This window comes from Canis lupus, chromosome 10, assembly GCF_011100685.1.
Source record: "Canis lupus familiaris isolate Mischka breed German Shepherd chromosome 10, alternate assembly UU_Cfam_GSD_1.0, whole genome shotgun sequence".
In the NCBI taxonomy this organism is placed as follows: Eukaryota; Metazoa; Chordata; class Mammalia; order Carnivora; family Canidae; genus Canis; species Canis lupus.
This window is the reverse complement of record NC_049231.1, coordinates 57,511,857-57,533,593: the sequence shown is the minus strand read 5'-3', so window position 1 is coordinate 57,533,593 and position 21,737 is coordinate 57,511,857. Positions and strand designations below refer to the sequence as shown.

The following is a 21,737-nucleotide window of genomic DNA, read 5'->3' as shown; positions in this document are numbered from 1 at the left end:
CTTTGTGTCAGGGATGATTCCTAAATAAGTTTTCTTATAGTATCTTTTTTTTCCACATAAGGATATCAGTGTTTACATAGGATGAAATTTAAATTACCCAAATTAAGACACTTGTGAGAGTCAGAAAAGGTACTGTTAACTATTAGAGTGGAACTGCATGTGTAAACTGAGACTGCTGACAATCCAAGATGGTTGCTCTAGATGCATATTGCCAACAGACCAAAGAGTTAAGTTTATTTTTTTTTAAGATTTTATTTATTTATTCATGAGAGACACAGAGAAAGAGGCAGAGACACAGGCAGAGAGAGAAGCAGGCTCCACGCAGGGAGCCTGACACAGGACTCGATCCTGGGTCCCCAGGATCATGTCCTGGGCCAAAGGCAGGCGCCAAACCGCTGAGCCATCCAGGGATCCCCCAAGAGTTAAGTTTAAACTCTGGTCCAACTTCAAACCTATTTCTCTATGTTGATTTTTCCTTTAATCAGCCATTTTTGAATGAATGATTACAGTGTTAAACTGTCTCAATTATTTGTGTAAACAAATACTGTTACCATGAGTAGCTTTTTATACACATATGCCAGAAATCACAATTCCGAGAGAGTAGTATGGCTTTTAGAACTAACTGTTTAGGAGCTATATACTTACACAGAGCATATTATTAAAGTTTCATGCTGTGTAATACAGGTGTTTACTTCGTAGTTGATTAAATATTAAGTAAATATAGTGTTTGTGGCTATTGCTATTCTAATTTGGTCATCAGATCCTAAATTAGAAACACAGCCCTTAATTATTTACAGCCTTGAATACTGTATTTGCTTTTAAAAATACCTTCTGTTGATGAATGTTATGTAAATTTAAATAACATAGTGACAGCATAAATTTGGTTGTAACTTCTGGTTATTATTTGGTTGTTATTGCTGGTTACTAAAATTGACAGTGGGAATGGAGCAGAACTAAGGACTTTTTATGAACAGTTTAGGGAAAGCCTAATATATTAAAGAAACCATCATTATTACCACCTGTAAAAGCAACAAAATCTAAGCTACTAACCCTTACTCTATTTTCTGTAACTGTAGTATCCTATATTTGAGATAGTTTAGATTTCATCCTGTCAGTATTTCGGAGCCACTGATGCTAATGACATCAAATACGTAACAGAATCTCCTGTCATCCTTTAACTGCCTATATGAACAATTAGAAATCTTTGTTGATACGAAGAGTCAAAATGTACTTCAGGCAGGACAAGAAACTATTGACAAAACCGGTCAGCTAACAAATACTGTTTATATGCTTTCTAGAGTGTAATCTCTATTGTAGAAAATCTGTCCTTGTGTAATTAAACAGCTTAAAAGTCTAGTTTTTAATGTAATATGTGGCGCAAAATGTTTTTCCACAACAGGATTAGTTTTATTTGTTGAACTTGTGATTCATAGGTAGAAACAGTAAGTTAAAGTTTGCTGATATGATACTGACGTCTAAGAATTCAGTGGGCCGCAAGTTTTAAAAGATGCTGTATTCATGAAAAGAAATAGAAATGGAAGGAAGCATAAGGAAATTGGAAACAATTTGTTTCTTTTGAAGAAGAAAGCATGAAGTTTTTAAGGGGAAGCAGGATTCAAAAATAGTGGTCACTGTCCAAACATCTTACCTCACAGAATGAATTTATATTTAAGACTTTTTATCCTCTAAAGCACATAAATATAACCCATAGGAATAACTTTGAATACAAAGAATACTGCTCAAGGCCAGGGCTTGATATTTCCATTATTGACTAATTAAACCAGTCCAGTTCTACCAGAATCTTTTTTAGTGGATAACACATTTTCTGAACCAGTTCTGAGCATCAACTAAAATTTTTATGGACACATTGCTCTGCATCCCATCCTTGAGATACTTGAGAGAGTCCCAAGAGAAATCATCGTACACAGAAGGAAAAATTTTTGGAGTGTATGTTGCTTGGAAATATCTTTGTTTCAAAGACCATATAAAATTTAGCAGAACTTAGTTTTATATTAGTACTGGCTATTCAGTATCCAAAAATAATATATATTTTGGACTTTTGCAGGGTTGCATGGTGTTGAAAGTAACTGAGTGTCAAGTGTGGTTGGAATTAAAATTCTGACTTTTATGTGAGCCTTTACAAGCAATTCTAACACTAGTATTTGATTCAGAAACTATTTTTGAACTTGATCAGCTTGAGGGCTACAGCCTATTGTTTTCCTACCAGGTATCTGTAAAGCATCTTTAAAATTAGCATTTTTAGAACATTAAGTATCCCATTACATTTTGGGGAAGTAAAACAATACATAGCTTCCAACTGAGGCATTTTTTTTTTTCTGAGAATACATGAAAATAGCAAATGTAGCTTAATACAAGGAGGGGATTTTTTTGCTGATAATTGTTTTTTTTATTTTTTTAGTCATAGTAAAATGTATGTATAACATAAAACTCACCATTTTACTGAATGTTTAAGTGTACAGTTCGTTAGCATTATACCTTCACATTGTTGTGCAACCGTCACCACTACCGATTTCAGAACTTTTCTCATCTTCCAAAACTGAAGCTTTATACCTGTTAAACAGTAACTCCCTATATCTCTTTTATCCCCAGCCCTTGGCAATCACCATTCTCCACTTTCTGTCTTTATGAATTTGACTACTCTAGGACATAAGTGGAGTCATACAGGATTTGCTCTTTTATAACTGACTTATTTCACTTAGCATAACGTCTTTAAGGTTCATCCACATTTTAGCACATGTCTGAGTATCCTCTAACTTTTAAGACTAAATAATATTCCATTGTATGTATATACATCTTGTTTATTGATGGACACTTGGTTTGCTTCCACTTTTTGCCTGTTTCTTTTTCTTTAAGATTTTATTTATTTATTCATGAGAGACAGAGAGAGAAAGAGAGGCACAGACACAGGCAGAGGGAGAAGCAGGCTCCATGCAGGGAGCCCGACGTGGGACTCGATCCCTGGTCTTCAGAATCAGGCCCTGGGCTGAAGGCAGTGCTAAACCGCTGAGCCACCCAGGCTGCCCCATTTTTTTTTTTTTAAGATTTTATTTATTTATTCATGAGAGACAGAGAGAGAGAGAGAGAGGGGCAGAGTTTTTGCCTGTTGTGAAGAATGCTTTTATAAACACGGGTATACATATAACTGTTTGAGCCGCTGCTTTTTCAGTTCTTTTGCTGTCTATCCAGAAGCAGAACTGCTAGATAAAGTATGGTAGTTCTATTTTTAACTTTCTTAGGTCCTGCCATACTGTTTACCATAGTGTCTGTACTGTTTTACATTCCTACCAACAGTACACAGAGTTCCAATTTCTCCACATCCTCACCAACATTTATTATTTTCTGTTTTGGGGGTGGGGAGAAAGCTATTCTTTAAAGAGGAAATTTTAGTTTTTCTATCTTTATTTATGTTTTTATGTGGCTTATTTTGGTTTTACTTTTGATAGAACTGTGATCTATTCAGTCATTCGTGTTCTTATTGAAAACACTGTAATGTGTTGCTCATTTTATTGTTCTCTTGTTCAGTAGCTTGTTTCCTCTATTTTACTATAGTTTTTTCTCATAATCCTTTTTTTTTTTAATAAGAGAAAGCACTGAGATTACCAAGTGAAAATATAAGGAATTTGAGTAATCAAGAGCTTCAACTCTGGTGAAACACTTCCCTCAGGCCCCAACTTCCTACCCACATAACTTTTTAAAAAAATTAATTTATTTGAAAGAGAGGGAGAGAGTGGGAGGAAAAGCAGGAGGGAAGAATCTCAAGCAGACTCCACACTGAGCAAGGAGCCCAACACAGGGCTTGATCCCAGGACCCTGAGATCATGACCTGAGCCAAAATCAAGAGCCTGATGCTTAACCAATTGAGCCACCCAGGTGCCTGCACTTTTCCTATATCACAGCTTCCGAGGTATTCTTGGAATATTATCGTAATCTGTTCACTTAAGTATTAGTTGTTATTAATAGAGTTAGAAATAACTAATAATAACTAATGCCCGTAACACATTAAGAACTTTATATAAAGATAAAAGAGAGCATACTTTTAAGTGGGAAAAACAATTTGTTGGTGATTATTTAGTCTTCCTCACAAGAGTTTTCATAGATGCAAGTAAAGCTATTTATTTATAGGTCAATTTTTAACACCAGACTTCTTTATGCTCCAGAAGGGGGCTGTCAATTCAGTAACCACTGTGAGGCACATGTAGCTATGTAAATTAAAATTAATCACTATTAAATAAAATGAGAATTTCAGTTTCTCAGTTGTACTAGCTACATTTTGGTATTCAGTAGCCACATATAGCTAGTGATTGCTGTATTCTAAAACACTGATATAAAACATTTTATCTGGGGATCCCTGGGTGGCGCAGCGGTTTAGCGCCTGCCTTTGGCCCAGGGCGCGATCCTGGAGACCCGGGATCGAATCCCATATCGGGCTCCTGGTGCGTGGAGCCTGCTTCTCCCTCTGCCTATGTCTCCGCCTCTCTCTCTCTCTCTCTCTCTGTGACTATCATAAATAAATAAAAATTAAAAAAAATAAATAAATAAAATAAAACATTTTATCTGATTATTCAACTTCAAAATTATATCTTCTCTCATTCTTTTTTCCATCTTGATAGTTTTTTCTATCCCTCAAGATTCTATAACCTTCATTCTGTATGCTTTAAGAAAGCCTAACCTATTTATAAAGCATAATCAGAATTCTTAAAAACTTTTACAGCTTGAATAAAGATGAAACTTAGTAGAAATTGTGGGTATTTTTAAGAGTAAAAGAAAAATTCTCATTGATTTATGTTGAAACTATATTAGAGGATGAGCTCCTAAAGATAGTATAAAAGAAGAAACAGTGGCTCTAGGGCTTAGAAAAGGGAAGTGTATGTGTTAAGTTTAAACCAAAGGCAAAGATATGGCAGTTGAATTGGGAGACCCTTCCAATGAGTCATAGTCATCATAACCCTGTTATTTTATGTGCTCATTGGCTCAGAAACTATATACATAGATCAACATATTTGGAAACATTTAGTTTATTTTGTAAAAAGATTTTATTTATTTGAGACAGAGAGGCAGGGATTGAGAGAGAGAGCCCAGAGTGGTAGAGGAGGGAGAGGGAGAGGAAGAAGCAGATTCGCTGTTGAGCAAGGAGCCAGGGCTGGATCCCAGAACCCTGGGATCATGACCTGAAGTGAAAGCAGACGCTTAACTGACTGAGCCACCCAGGCGCCCCTGGAAGCATTAAATTTAAAAATTGGGCACATCATACCTAAAAAGTTAATTTTGCTACAAATGGACTATCAGAAAGTCAACTTTAATTGTTCTCAGTAGACCTGTCAAATTTTATTTACTAGATTAAAAAAATTCTTGTTTTTAAATTGATTAATTTTCATCATCCCCCTTAAAAGTCAATTTCCTAGTCACAGAAACTGTATGTTCTTAGTAGTTTAATTTTAAATATTATTATATCGTTCTAATAATTTTGTTTTTATAGGATACAAAGCTTTTTGCACCATGAGAATGTGTTAAGTTAAATTGTAGGTAATAGAAGTAGAATGTTACAATTTGATATAATAAATATGTACAGTACAAAGCAGAACCTTGATAAGTTTCTTAATGATCAAAGAATCAATTTTTCTTTTCTGTGAGTATATTCTCTTCACTACTAGTTGGGTAATTGGCCCAGGAGATGCAACTAAGCTAGACAAGGCAGTGCTGTCTATTTTGTATGCACTTCTCATTTGGTAGCTGCAAGAATACAGTTATATGAGCAGTTGGATTGCAGTTTAAGAGTTGTAGATGGAAGGCAGAGGTATTAAGATGCATGTTAAACTGTTATTCAGTACTGACTGGAAAGAAAAAGGTTAGGTTTACATCATAATACTTTAAATTTATATAAAGATTTTTAAAAGTTATACAATAAAGAAATACTGCCTTTATTCAACTCAGTACATGCATACTTGTATATACACTCTTAAATTTTGCCCCTGGTAACTTTATATTATGGTAGAAACAAATCAAATATTTATTGTATTACCTTATAAATGTTGAACTGGGCCTCAAAAATAGGTTTCTTTAGTAAGATTGATAGAATGAAGATGTGGGAATGTATTGTAAGCTTGAAGTAAAAATTGCTTACAATTTTTTTTTTTCCCAAGAAGAAAGGCTGTTTTGTTTGATGATAGCCAAAGACTGACTGAGCTTTTTTGGCTGTATTCCGATTTCTGCCACTGACTCACTGTGTTTTTTGGCAAGTAACTTACCCTCCCTGAAACAAGTTCTTGATTCTTTACTTTTCTGTTTGTAAAGTTAGCATAATAATATTGTACTGACCTCAGATGGATTGTGTAATGGTTTCCCTCTTTAGAACTTTACAGCATAAAAATAGTATGGGTTTTTGGTGCTGTGCTTTTTAAATAAATATTTCTAAATTGTTATCTTTTCATTAGGTAAGTATATGAGACCATTTAAATGCAAAACAAACAAAACCCTCATTGTACTGTTCAAAACATAGCCAGGCTTCTTGGTCTGATGAGTTGTTAAGTTATTTATGACATATAAGGATTATATCCCATAAAATGTGAATGATCATTTTATTAATTTCTTTTAGTGTCAGAAAAAAGAAGAATTTATTGAAAGAATTCAAGGTTTAGATTTTGATACAAAAGCAGCAGTTGCCGCACATATTCAAGAGGTAATAACCTATATACAGTTTTTATATAAAAACTTTCATGAAGCTTGTGGTGTGTTTCTATCTCCCCAAATACTTGAAATCCTAGGACAAGCAAGAACAAATCAAGGTCAGATACAGATGGACCCTTCTGATAGACAAATTGTCAGCTTCTCTTTAGAGATAGCTTCTTAAAGGAATCCTCATGGCACAGTGCTAACTACAGTGTACTGTTGCCTTTATTCATAGGGACGTTAGGTAGAAAATGTTAGAGGAATGAAGTGTATGCCTTTGTTAGCACAGAATGAACAGTATTGTAAATGGAAGCAGCAGAAAGTGGATCACTGCCTGTAATTCAAAACTAAAGTGAGGTAAGATGATAGCTTGGTACTAAGTCATTCCAGTGATTTGTTTGAATGAATGGACATAGTATAATTTTTAATGAAGATATTAGTTGAATTATAACACATTAGTGATTTGTAACATCTGTATAAAAACTTCAGTCTAGGACATACTAAAATAGTTAACAGATGCTGTTTCTGCATCTATCTAATTACAAACTTTTAATCTTAAGCCTTTTTAGAACTAGATCATAAACTTTACATATTGATTAGAAAGAGAAGGAAAGGGAGAGAATTTTTAAATAGCAAAAATTGGTAGTGTTTAAAATACTCTCTATTTGAATAACCTGTGTTGAATATATCATCTTTCTTCTTCATTAGCATTCATAGAGTCCAGCTTTCTTGTCTGTAATATTGTTGTCAACAGTCAGCATATTAGTACTCCACAAAATACAGGAATTTTTTGGGTAGTTTTCCCTTATATATGTTTGTTTATCCTAGCTTTGTGGTTTATATTTTATTTTGAATAAATGCTAAGTATTGCAAGTTACTAAATTTGCCATCATTCTTGAAAGTGTTATTTTTGTGGTTTCTTGTGAAAGTTAAAGCAGAGTATCAGAATCACAGAAAAAGAAAGCAAGAAATAAATATTATGTTTATGTAACTTTCCCATTCTTTTAAAAATCTTTGTGTTAGTTTCTCCTAAGATTTTATGGCATTGTTGTCTTCAGACTCTATAAAAGATGTAGCTTTTCAAGTATAAAAGTGCAATAACATGTATCCTATGGGATTAAAAAACTTTTGCTTTTGAATCAAGCACAATAAATTTAGTCTTACCTAAAGAAAAGTTCAAAAGTTCAATTAATTTTGTTAAAGCAGTTGTCAAACATATCAATTTTACCTTCTCCTAGCAATGCCTGCAATGTTTTACTTTTTAGTTGATACAAAAGCAAATATTTGTATATTTGTAGATAATATTTAGTAAAAATAATTCTTAGTATTAGCCTTTTCATCATTCATTAATTTCAAGGGTTCTTTAGGCATCATTTGTTTCTCATATTTTTGTGGTAAGGGATATATGATATTTGAGCTAATATTGTACTAAAATGAAATCAGTTTTTAAGTATTAGCCATTCTAAAAAATTGTTTATTTTGGTTGGTTTGCTAAAGGTAACCCATAATCAGGAAAATGTGTTTGACCTGCAATGGATGGAAGTGACTGATATGTCTCAAGAGGAAATAGAACCACTCTTGAAAAACATGGCATTACATCTAAAAAGACTTATAGATGAGAGAGATGAACATTCAGAGGTTTGTAATTTTCTTTAAGTATATTGTGAAAATTTGCTTTCCAAAAAAAGTGGTATCAGAGGGTTTTCAACATTGATACTCTGTTTCTTAGGGACAGGTAATAAAGTACTTTATGTCTGTTTTTGTGCAAAACAGGAACCAAAAAGGATAGATAAGAGCCCCAAATTGCTAGTAAAGAGATTGCAATTAGATTTTCTTTTCTCCTTTCTTTTAAATTATTATTATTTTGTTCCTGTGTTTTTAAGTCATTCCCACAGTTCTGGCAACAGTACAAAAGTGTGAAACTGAAAATACTATTGGTGTAAATGGAAAAATCATTGCCTTGAAGCATGAGAATTTGCTTAAGGTTAATTTCTTAGTTTTATTGCCACATTTTGAGGTTGGAAAAATAAGTTTAATAAAAGGAGAATAACAGGTGTTCTGAATAAAGTGTCTCACAAAAGGTTTCGAGTTTTTATAGTTAGTAAATGAGGTGTGATTTTTTAAAAGAATTATTATAGGCTTCTGTAAGAGAGTACTTTGCTTTTTTAAAAGAGTAAAATGCACCAGGTTTTTTTGCCAGCAGTCTCTGAAAATCGCTAATAATTTTATAGGAGTCTAGACTTAGTGCATGTGATGGTGAGTAATATTTTGTTAATAGCAGATGAAAGTACTCTGCCATTCAGAAGAATGTGTAGCTTTGATCAGTTGTTCCATTTACTTGGGAGAGACAGGGTGTGTGTGTGTGTGTGTGTGTGTGTTTAGAGATTTGTTTGAGAGAGTGAAAGAGAGCATGAGCAGGAGGGACAGGGGGAGAGGGAGAAGCAGCATCTCAAGCAGACTCCGCACTGAGCATGGAGCCCAACATACCTCATTCCAGGACCCTGATTTCCTAACCTGCGCTGAAGCCAAGAGTTGGATCTTAACTGACTGTGCCATCCAGGTGCCCCTGGAAGAGACAGTTTTGAGCTTATTTACAGAGAATTTGGTTACTCTCTGGGCTAATGAAAGACTTGCCTAGGAGAAATTCCCGAAGATTTTTTTTCTGAGCAATACTTTCATGTTGTTATAGATGGGAATTTTCAGTTTCTCTTTAGGCATTAAAAGAGGGGGCAAAAGGCATTAAAAGAGAAGAAGAGATAGGAAATAAATATTTTAGAGCAACAACTAAATTTTTAAAAAACCTAAGGCAGTAAGACCAAAGGAAGAGTGAATTGAAAAATGTCCCTAATGTATATCACACCTATCCTGATATAGATTATTTTATTTTCAGTCTGAGTTTTGACCCATATGCTTTATCTTCTTTTTATATTGGTACCTTTTTACCACTTTATTCATTTTCTACAGCATTCTTCTATTTTTATTTCTTCTTTTTGTATTTTGATAAGGTGCCCTCCAGCTTCTGAGGGCATGTATGAATTGTTTGATCTCACTGCCATGAAGTTACTGATATGGGGTGAAGAAGGATATTATTTTGGAGAAATGAGAATGAAGTATTTGTTATGATCTTTTTAAAATTTTTAATTAAATTCATTTTGACAACATAGAGTATAACACCCAGTGCTCATCCCATCAAGTGCCCTCTTTAGTGCCCATCACCCAGCTACCCCATCCCCCTACCCACCCTCCCTTCTGCAACCCTTTGTTTCTCAGAGTTAGAGTATTTGTTATGATCTACGTCAAAACTAAGGAATATGAAACACTGTTGTGATTATTTGAAAAGTCGTTTAAGATGTATTATCCTGCCTCATTAAGCTTTTTAGTTGGATTTATTTTTTAACAAGAAAAAGATGATCATGTTTTCTTTTCTCAGGTATCTGGAAACAAGTTGCTAGCTGGCTTGAAGCTAGTTCTCTAGGGGAAATTTTTTTTTTTTTAATTTTCTTTCTACCTTTTTTTTTTAAGATTTTTATTTATTTATTCATGAAAGGTAGAGAGAGAGACACACACACACACACACACAGAGGTAGAGAGAGAAGCAGGCTCCATGCAGGGAGCCCGATGTGGGATTCGATCCTGGAACTCCAGGATCACACCCTGGGTCAAAGGCAGGCGCCAAACCGCTGAGCCACCCAGGGATCTCTAGGGGAAAATTTTTTAATTTGAATCACCAATGAACTAATTAGAAAAGATCCTTAAAAATAATTGTGAAAAATATTAGACAACTGTAAATACAATATATAAATGCAATAATTTTGTATTATTCAATTGGATTGAAACAAGTTCTTATTTAGATTTTCTCTTTAGCTCTATTTTTTCCTTCAAAATATTTTATATAAAATTTTATATAAGAAATAAAATAGAAGAACGTTGTATGTCACACTGAATAAACACATTGAAAGTATGTGTATGGTTGTGGTTTCTAATTTCTCTACAAAATTTACTAGGAGGAAAGAAAGGAATAAGTATCATATTCATAACATTTTTTGGAACACTTGAGAGTACAAAAGCAGCATGCTCATTTTTCAGTGCAAAGAAAATTTAAAAGACTTAATAATATGAATAAAAAATCTGTACATTCGATTATTTTTAAGGTCTTTCCATGTGTATCATTATGCAGAAAGAAAAATGGAACTTCCAAGAGTGGAAACATCATATCAGGTGTTACACATAGGTCTGGCCCTTTTCAGCTTGCAGACCCATCTCTCTTAAGAGGAAGGTGTCACTTAGTTTGAAGAGGGCCGTAGACCTCATCAGGGAGATACAGTGCTCTTGTTCATGTCATGCTTACCCACAAGCACCATGCTGAAGGAATAAAGTAGGATTTGCAGTAACATCCTGACCTACAGAGCTAGTGCTACAGGCATAATCTCTGCTCCTGTACTATTGATGGGGGCCAGGAACATGCCTATCAGATCCACTGTGATGATGTGTCAAAGATCTAGGCCACACTGTGATTGTGGAAGCATTCCCATCTGCAGGTAGCAGAGGAAGACTGTGGATATGGACACAATGAAGAGTCTTCTTTTCTCATAAAACTGATACAGAAGTCATAAAACTACTATTCTGACACCCACATTGACATTCATGGCTCTATGCCAGTCCAGGCCAGGTTGGATGGGCCGACTTGGGCAAGGCTACCCTGTAGCTTGTGGCCTCTGATGTAGCAGAACTAACAGGTGGTTCTGTTTATTGCTGCTGCTAGAACACATATAAGTGTTGCCTAGAGTGTTGGGTTTACTTTTTTGTCTGACTCTTACGTTAACTTGAAATTTGCAAATGTCCTTATTCTCAGCTGTCACAGACTGTACTGGCTTTGTGACCTCCTAGAAAATTTGAGCTTTGGAGGATGCTTTTTAGTATAACATTAATTAGAATTCTTTCTGTTTTGTTTCTTCCCTTGGGGGTCTCCAAGGAACCTGGACTGTCAGCTTATTAATAAGTTAAGCAATGTATTCCTTCATACTTGGCCACTTAATTCTAGAAGGTTCCATATCAACAAAGGAGGCTAGTTGGCTACTCCAGGCCTTTTTATCCATACACGTTGTATATTTTGGTGAGCAGTAACATTCCAGGAGTTAAAGTAGGCACCATCTATGTACTTAAATATCCTCTATTTGTTGGCATGGCAAGGGTAGGACACTACTTTTCAGTCAGTAGTAGGAAGCTTCAGAGTTACTCAGAGGAAATGTCCTTCCTTGTCAAAACAGAGAGTCCTTTTTTTCTGTTTTGATTGATCCTTTGCTATAATTCTTTCACTTCAGTCTAGAACGTGTAAATTTGGTCATTCTTTTTAATTACTCTTCACTTCTTATTAATTCTGTGTAGCATATATTTCTTAAGTCCTCTTCTTTTACTGAAAACCAAATAGGAGATTTTAATTAATTTAAGATCTCTTTATTGTCAGTTTATTTTATGCCAAGTGTTATATTTATAATATACTATCTTTTTAAGTCTATACAAAAACCCAAGCTTATAAATGAAGATACTTGGGCTCAGAGAAGTTAAACAGTTTGCCAAGTCTAATTCCAACCCCCATGTTCTTGTTTATAAAACTTTTGCCCAAATCCATGATTGTGTTGAGCACGTCTCTGATTCTTTTCTTTAATTAGGAATTCTGCAAGTAGAGTTATTAAGTCACCTGAGTTTTTTTCTTAGCTTTTGTATCTTTTTATGTTCATTCTTCAGTGTATATTAATGAATACAGGTGTTTTTGCAAGATCTTGTGCTAAGAGTGCTTGGGAGCAACAAACCGATAAACTTTCAAAAAAAGGATCAAAGATCTTTACAATCTAGTGGGGAATTTATTTTAATAAAATAATTGGTTTTTTTTAAATTAAGTTTTTATTTAGATTCCAGTAGCTGACAAAGTGTAATATTAGTTTCAGGTGTAGAATTTAGTAATTCAGTACTTAACTACAGCATTTAGTGTTCATCACAGGAAGTGCAGTCTTTAATCTCCATCACCTATTTCATTTATCCTGGCACCTCCCCTCTGGTAACCATCAGTTTGTTCTCTATAGTTAAGGATATAAGAGAGGTTTGCCACTCTCCTTTCCCCCACTCTTTGTTTGTTTTGTTTTGTCTCTTAAATTCCACATATGAGTGAGTTATTTCACTTACTATAATACTCTCTAGCTCCATTCATGTCCTTGCAAGTGGCAAGATTTCATTCTTTCTTATGGCTGAGTAATACTCCATGATACACACACCCCCCACATCCTCTTTATCCATTCATCAGTCGATGAACATTTGGGCTGTTTCCATAGTTTGGTTTTTGTAGAGAATGCCGCTCTAAACGTTGGGGTGCATGTATCCCTTTGAATTAGTATTTTTGTATTCCTTGAGTAAATACCTACTAGTATTGAGTAGTATTTGCTGGGTTATAGGGTGTTTCTATCTTTAACTTTTTGAGGAACCTCCATGCTATTTTCCAAAGTTTGCATTCCCACCAGCAGTGCAAAAGGGTTCCCCTTTCTCCACATCCTTGCCAACACCTGTTGTTTCTTGTGCTTTTGATTTTAGCCATTCTGACAGGTGTAAGGTGATATCTCCTTGTAGTTTGGATTTGTTTTCCCTGATCATGAGTGATGTTGAGCATCTTTTCCTGTGTCTGTTGGCCATCTGGATGTCTTCTTTGGAAAAATGTCTATTCATGTCTTCTGTCTGTTGTTTAATTGGATTATTCATGTTTGGTGTTGGGTTTTAGAAGTTCTTTATAGATTTTGGATATTTACCTTTTATCACTGGCAAGTATGTCATTTGCAAGTATCTTCTCCCACTCTGTAAGTTGCCTTTTAGTTTTGTTGATTGTTTCCTTCACTGTGCAGAAGCTTTTTATTTTGATGAAGTTCCAGTAGTTACTTGTCTTTGTTTCCCTTGCCTCAGAATTTGCTACGGCCAGTGTCAAAGAAGTTACTGCCTGTGTTCTCCTGTAGGATTTTTAGTTTCAGGTCTTGCAGTTAGGTCTTTAATCCATTTTGAGTTGATTTATGTGCTTGTATAAGAAAGTGGTCCAGTTTCATTCTTTTATGTTTATTCATGTGACTGTCCATTTTAACACCATTTATTGAAGAGACCATCTTTTTTCCATTGGATATTCTTTCCTGCTTTGTTGAAGATTATTGACTGTATAGTTGTGAGTTCATTTCTGGGTTTTCTATTCTGTTCCATTGACCTACATGTCAATTTTTATACCAATACCATACTGTTTTGATCACTAGACCTTTGTAATATAACTTGAAGTCTGAAATTGTGATGCCTCCAGCTTTGCTTTACTGTAATAAAATTTTAAAAGTTAAAAGTACCCAAAAAAGACATATATCTAAATACTAACTAAGGAAGATGTTACTTACAACTGCTAGTGGAATGTCTAGGATCAAAAGTGTCAGGGAAGGCTTATGAAATTATTTTATGCTTTATGGTTTTTTTTAAGATTTTATTTATTCATGAGAGACACAGAGGGAAGAGAGGCAGAGACATAGGCAGAGGAAGAAGGCTCCCTGTGTGGTGTCTGATGCGGGACTCAATCCCAGGACCTCGGGATCACAACCTGAGCCAAAGGCAGGCACTTGACCACTGAGCCACTCGGGCATCCCTATATTATGCTTTAATGACATTTTTTTTTGTCAGGTTTAAAAAAACATGTTTGGAGGCCTTGAGCTAAAGGAACTATTACCATTAGAGAAAAGTCATATTGTCTATAAAACCTTTAATGCCTCTGGGTACTCTTGACTCTTAGTACTAGGTTTCTTTTTTCTTTTTAGAAAATATTTTGCAGCCTGTAGTTGTTTTGTACACTGGCATCTGGAAACTTTTTTTTAAAGATTTATTCAGAGAGACACAGAGAGAGAGAGAGGCAGAGACATAGGTTAGAGGGAGAATCAGGATCCCTGCAGGGAGCCCGATGCAGGACTTGATCCTGGATCCTGGGATCACTCCTGAGCTGAAGGCAGATGCTCCACCACTGAGCCACCCAGGCATCCCTGGAAACTCTTGATATCTCCATAATACCACCTACTAAGTTCAAATGTAATACATGTCTTCAGTACTTTTTTCTTGAGTTTCATATTTTGTGAGTCATTCAGTTAAATAATTTTGAGCAGCTATTTTTGGGCTCAGTACTATGTTAAATGAGATCAGAGATACAGAGGAGTTACAAGAAAGATCACATCAGGGGGATCAATGGGTGGCTCAGTGGTTTGGTGCCTGCCTTTGGCCCGGGGCGCGATCCTGGAGTCCCAGGATCGAGTCCCGCGTCGGGCTCCCGGCATGGAGCCTGCTTCTCCCTCTGCCTGTGTCTCTGCCTCTCTCTCTCTCTCTCTCTCTCTCATAAATAAATAAATAAATCTTTAAAAAAGAAAGAAAGAAAGAAAGAAAGAAAGAAAAAGAAAGAAAGATCGATCACATCAGGTTTATGGGAGAAAAAAATCACATCGTAAATGAAAAACATAAGATAGCATATAATTCTAATTTGTGCATAAAACAAATATTAAGTATTACGCACAGGCACTATTATTAGAGTCAGAAGGTGTTAGAAGGCAAGGTTAAAGATAATGGAGACAGTAAGAAAATATATAAATGAAAATTGACTCGATGAAGGTTGAGTCTAGACTGGTATAGAGATTATTACTAACATTATTCATAGAGACAGACACTTGGGCTGGACATATTGAATAGGTGGATAAGAAGTAGTGTCAATAAACATATAAACTACCCTTAAATATGTAGCAATGAAAGAGAAGTAGAGGGGTAACAAGGGAAATGTCTTTTTTTCCTAGATAGAAGGTACTTATATATGTTTGAAGAACAAGGAGAAAAAAGCCAGTAGGAAAAGAGAAGTTGAAAACATTCCAGAGGAATGGCTCAGTGGTTGAGTTGAGCGTCTGCTTTTGGCTCAGGGCGTGAATCTGGAGTCCCGGGATCAAGTCCTGCATCGGACTCCCTGCATGGAGCCTGCTTCTCCCTCTGCCTGTGTCTCTGCCTCTCTCTCTAGGTCTCTCATGAATAGATAAATAAAATCAAAAAAAAAAAAAAAAAAAAGAGAGAGAGAGAGAGAGAGAGAGAGAGAGAAAGAAAACGTTCCAGAAATAAGGACTATATGTTGGGAGCAAAAGGTGCATAAAAATGGAGGATTTAATCTCAGTTCGTTTTGTTTCTTTGACAAGTTGGAGGAGAGGTCACTTGTTGAAAGCGATAATAGCAGTTTACAGGTGGAGGCTTAAGTAGAGTAAAGGGAATATGTTTAAAATAGTCATTGTAGAGAAATTTGTCAAGAAATCAACAAAGTTTTCAATTAAAGAATTGATGGGCAATGAAAAGAGCTTAACTGAAAATAGATGGCAAGATATGTTGTAGGACTGTATATTTCTTGGACAAGGAATAAAAAAGAAATGATGGTAAGGAAAATGACATAGTATTTGAGTCAAAGACTCAAACACTTTTGTTTTTCCCCAAAATAAGGATGACAGTTAAGCATTTAATTGTAGTTTCAGGCTGAGTAGGAACTCTAGAGTAGCCAGGAATAATCTGGACAGAAAGGAGGAGTTGAGTGATTAAAGGTTCAGGCATAGGTATGGTGCCATTGGAGTAATGCTAGTAATGGAGTCATGGCACAGAGAGGAATGATTCCTTCACTGGAAGAGTCTGTATTGAGTGGAGTTGCAAAGAGAAAAGGCCCTGAGAAGTCGTGTTCTATAGTTCATCCATAGGGATACTGGGATTTGCAAAAGCAGTAGTTGGACAGACTTTGATTAGGTGCTGAAATATATTCCAAGAAAAAGAAATGAATTCTGATGGGTGGTTTAAAAAAACAAAAAAGAAAAGAAGGATAAAAGTAATGATTTAGTGAGGACGTTATAAGACTTGGTGATAAGAAAGCAAAATGGTGATTTCATGGTCCTGAGGTAGTTACTCCTGCCTGGAGTAATACAGTTGAAATTACTCCCCAAGACAATATCTCTCTGCCTCAGAAGTTTGAAAGAAAAGCTGAGAAATTGGTTTAGAATAAGAGAATTTTCCAATTAAAGGAAAATTGGAAGAATGGAGGAATATGATAGAGTGAGGTAAATAGAATTAAGTAGCCCTTGAAGTTCAGAATTGGGGAAAGTAGAATGAGATTTGTATCCCATGGAGAGACTAGAGAAAGAAATAATGGAACTGTTGAGATGAGATGCAGATTATAATTAGTATTGTAAGAAAGAGAATATAGGATATGGAGTCAAGAGACTGGCCCTGGAGTCTTAGCATTGCTGTAACTAGTTTTGTGATTGTTGAAAAATCAGTCTCTGCCTTAGTAACATTACTTGCAGAATTAAGCGATTGAACTGAATCTCTGAGATTCTCTTAGGTCCCTCTGAGATCCCTGTTTACAGTTCTAGAGCAATATTGTCTAATTCTACAGTGATGGCGAAATTGTATTTCTGTGCTGTCCAATATAGTAACCACTACCTACATGTGGCTGTTATAAGTTTAAAATGTGACTAGTGTGAGGAAGGACTTGTATTTTTAACTTTTAAAATTTATAATTAAATAGCCCCTTGTGCTACTGGCTATCATATTGGACAGCATAGTTGTAGACATATTGCTCTAAAATAAAGAACTATTGTAGTTTTTTTATAGGTTGATTTCTTTCCTGTGTCAACAGGTCTTATACCTTTCAATCTATATCTTGTATCTTTCTAGTTGCTATCTAGTTGCTCTCTAGTGTAGTTCTTTTTTTTTTTTTAAGTGTAGTTCTTTTACCATAATTGATTTCCTTTATTAAGAAATTTAGGAAGAGTAAAAGGTATTAATTCATTGTTCTCATGTTATTTAGTAAATAGCTAATCCATAACTGTTGTATGAAACTTTTTAAAAAGAGAGCTAAGTATCACAAAGTTGTTTTTTTTTTTTAAAGATTTTATTTATTTATTCATGAGAGACACAGAGAGAGAGGCAGAGACATAGGCCAAGGGAGAGGCAGGCTCCTTGCAGGTAGCCCAGTGTGGGACTTGATCCTAGACCCTGGGATCATGCCTTGAGGTGAAGGTGACGCTAACCCGCTGAGCCATCCAGGTGTCCTACACAAAGTTATTTTTGACTAATGAATTGTTTTTGATATTATAAGATAGTACTTAGACTTAATGAATAATGTTGATGTGCTTAGTTCTCTGATATGTAGAATACTAACAGTGATTCTTTATTTCTATATTTCCTTAGACAATCGTAGAACTCTCTGAAGAAAGAGATGGTCTTCATTTTTTACCCCATGCCTCTTCATCTGCACAGTCACCCTGTGGTTCTCCAGGCATGAAGCGAACAGAAAGTCGACAACATTTGTCAGTGGAACTGGCAGATGCTAAGGCAAAGATAAGAAGGCTTAGGCAGGAATTGTAAGTTGGTGATTCTCAAGGCTTATTGAATTTACATGGTCGCAAAGATGACCTAAAAATGTTTTTCAGCTTATGGAATATATATCAGTTGTTCCAACTGCTAGCTTGTGTCAGAATACTAGAAAAAAGTATTTGTCAAAATGAGAAAAATAAGGAGACTGGCATAAAGTTTTCCTAATCCTAAACCTTACCAATTTAAAGGTTGTCCTTTATTTTGAATTTATGTCCTTCCTGCCTTTCTTATATTAAAATGATCTTTCTTGTATAAAATATATTGTTCTTCCTTGGCAAATTTTTTAAATTTAATTTTTATATTCTTTGAAATCCACAATACTGGCAACCATGGGTACAGATCAGTTAAGTTTAGCTCTTTTAAAATTAATGTTATAAAAGACTGAATTTTTGGCATACAGTATTACAAAAAAATAATTTTGTGTATTCTGTATTGAGTAATTGAAATGCCTGAGTCATGTATTTCGACACGGTAAGTATTCAGATTGGTTAGTGCTGATGAATTTATATTTATTTAACTTTCAAAGAACATTTGAGAAAAGTCAGTGTAAATATCATATAAGCATTCCTTGGTGAATTACATGTAAAGACATAATGAGTCTCTGCTGGAGTTTTTTTTTTATTTTGTACTTCAAAAAGAACAAAGGATTTTTATGCGTGGGACTTTTTTTCTTTTTGGTTTGTTTTGCTGGGATTTGGGCTTCAGAGTATAGTGTTAAAATTTAAAGCCACAATGTAACAATTAAGTTTATTTACTGATTATTTAAAGCAGTTAGTTTAAGAAAGTGATTGAATATGCAAGGTAGAAAAAATATACGGTCTATAGGAAAATTTGAAAACAAAAAAAAATACAGCTTTCATTGTGGATGTCTGCACTATTATGTATCTATTGAAGTGAACACGCCCAGGATATTCTATAAACAGCTGCACCAGGAAAATTAGGGAAGAGATTGCTGTTATTAGTTTGACTGGCAGTTAATGGATAGCCTAAACAGTGAACACTAGTTCGTGCCATATAATTTAGCACAATCTTCTCTAGTCTTTAGATAAAGCATGCAATTAGAACTGCAGTGATGGTTGTGAATTCATTTAACATTTTGCACTATATTACAATTTGATTTTTAAATGAAATTTACTTGGGCATGGAATGTATTAAAATCCTAAACAACTTAGATTGATAAAATTGGTTTCTCATGCTGACTAGAAAATTTAAATGATTATTAATGAATAAATAAAGATGCCAGATACAGCAAGTATTCCCAATAAGTATCATTTCATCAAAAATCATCTTTTTGTCCTTTGAAAATGTGTTCCTTCATGGATTTCTTTTATTAATGTTTAAGTCTTTTTGTTGGGACAGATCTTTCCAAAATAATGAAGTGTGGAAATCATGGTGGATTAAAATAGTTCAGGTTGCCTGGTACCTAATGGAAATAAATAATTACAATGAGAACATGCAAGTCAACTAATATCATACTTACAGGTGATATGTTATAATACGATTGCTTTTGTTTTATTAACAGAGAGTAGAAATACGATTTGCAATTTTTTTTTCTTTCTAAATTTTTATTTAAATTCTAGTTAACATATAGTGTAATATTGGTTTCAAGAGTAGAATTTAGTGATTCATCACTTAAACACAACACCAGTGCTCATCACAGCAAGTGCCTTCCTTAATACCTGTCACCCATATAACCCATCCCCACCTACCTCCCTTCCGGTAATCCTCAGTTTGTTCTCTATCATCTCGGATGGTTTGCTTCCCTCTCTTTTTTTTCCTTCCCATATGTGCATCTGTTTTGTTTCTTACACATAGGAGTGAAATCCTATGGTATTTTTCTTTCTCTGATGGACTGATTTCACTTAGCATAATACACTCTAGCTCCATCCACGTCATCGCAAATGGTGAGATTCTTTGTGATGGCTGAGTAATACTCCAGTGATAAATATATACATCACATTTTTATCCATTCATCATGGATGGACATTCGGGCTCTTTCCATAGTTTGGCTATTTTTGTTTTGTTTTGTTTTTTAAAGATTTTATTTATTTATTCATGAGAGACAGAGAGAGAGAGAGAGAGAGAGGCAGAGGCAGAAGCAAGCTCCATGCTGGGAGCCTGATGCAGGACTCAATCCCGGGACTCCAGGATTATGCCCTGGGCCGAAGGCAGGCGCTAAACCGCTGAGCCACCCAGGGATCCCCCTTTTGTTTTTTAAAAGATTTGATTTATTTAGTTGACAGAGAGAAAGCACAAGCAGAGAGAGGAGTAGAGGGAGATGAAGAGGTAGGATCCACTGAGCAGGGAGCCCAATGTGGGGCTCAGTTCCAGGACCCCGTGGTCATGACCTGAGTTGAAGGCAGACACTTAACCAACTGAACCACCCAGGCACACCCATAGTTTGGCTATTATTGATAATACTGCTGTAAATATCAGGGTTCATTTATCCCTTTGAATTGTATTTTTGTATCCTTTGGGTAAATACCTAGCAATATAATTGCTGGGTTATAGGGTAGTTCTATTTTTAACTTTTTGAGGAACCTCCAAACTGTTTTCCAGAGTGGCTACACGAGTTTGCATTCTCACCTAATTTGCAATTTGGATGGAAGGATTAGTTTCTTCTAAATTTCACTTTTATGCAGTAGTTAGTACACTATCAGGCTCCCCTTTGTAATTCTCTCTGCCTCCATGGATCCTATATTTTCAACATTTTTCTCCCATACAAATTATTAATTCTTTTTTTTAATTTATTTTTTATTGGTGTTCAATTTACCAACATACAGAATAACCCCAAGTGCCCGTCACCCATTCACTCCCACCCCCCGCCCTCCTCCCCTTCTACCACCCCTACTTCGTTTCCCAGAGTTAGCAGTCTTTACGTTCTGTCTCCCTTTCTGATATTTCCCACACATTTCTTCTCCCTTCCCTTATATTCCCTTTCACTATTATTTATATTCCCCAAATGAATGAGAACATATAATGTTTGTCCTTCTCCGACTGACTGACTTCACTCAGCATAATACCCTCCAGTTCCATCCATGTCGAAGCAAATGGTGGGTATTTGTCGTTTCTAATAGCTGAGTAATATTCCATTGTATACATAAACCACATCTTCTTTATCCACTCATCTTTCGATGGACACCGAGGCTCCTTCCATAGTTTGGCTATTGTGGCCATTGCTGCTATAAACATCGGGGTGCAGGTGTCCCTGCGTTTCATTGCATCTGTATCTTTGGGGTAAATCCCCAACAGTGCAATTGCTGGGTCGTAGGGCAGGTCTATTTTTAACTCTTTGAGGAACCTCCACACAGTTTTCCAGAGTGGCTGCACCAGTTCACATTCCCACCAACAGTGTAAGAGGGTTCCCTTTTCTCCGCATCCTCTCCAACATTTGTGGTTTCCTGCCTTGTTAATTTTCCCCATTCTCACTGGTGTGAGGTGGTATCACATTGTGGTTTTGATTTGTATTTCCCGGATGACAAGTGATGCAGAGCATTTTCTCATGTGCATGTTGGCCATGTCTATGTCTTCCTCTGTGAGATTTCTCTTCATGTCTTTTGCCTATTTCATGATTGGAGTGTTTGTTTCTTTGGTGTTGAGTTTAATAA

The 21,737-nt window shown here is 35.4% G+C and overlaps 1 protein-coding gene and 1 pseudogene across 10 annotated transcripts in view; one reads left to right on the top strand and one right to left on the bottom strand.

Annotated features, from left to right (window-relative positions):
- Positions 1-21,737, top strand: part of CCDC88A (coiled-coil domain containing 88A) — a 139,636-nt gene that overhangs the window by 43,699 nt on the left and 74,200 nt on the right. For all 10 annotated transcript variants that reach the window (XM_038551291.1, XM_038551292.1, XM_038551293.1 and 7 more), the window contains exons 6-8: positions 6,614-6,697; positions 8,185-8,325; positions 17,944-18,116. In XM_038551291.1, the coding sequence (XP_038407219.1) occupies positions 6,614-6,697; positions 8,185-8,325; positions 17,944-18,116 (398 nt within the window). The remainder of the gene's footprint in view (positions 1-6,613; positions 6,698-8,184; positions 8,326-17,943; positions 18,117-21,737) is intronic.
- Positions 10,909-12,283, bottom strand: LOC119876709 (annotated as a pseudogene).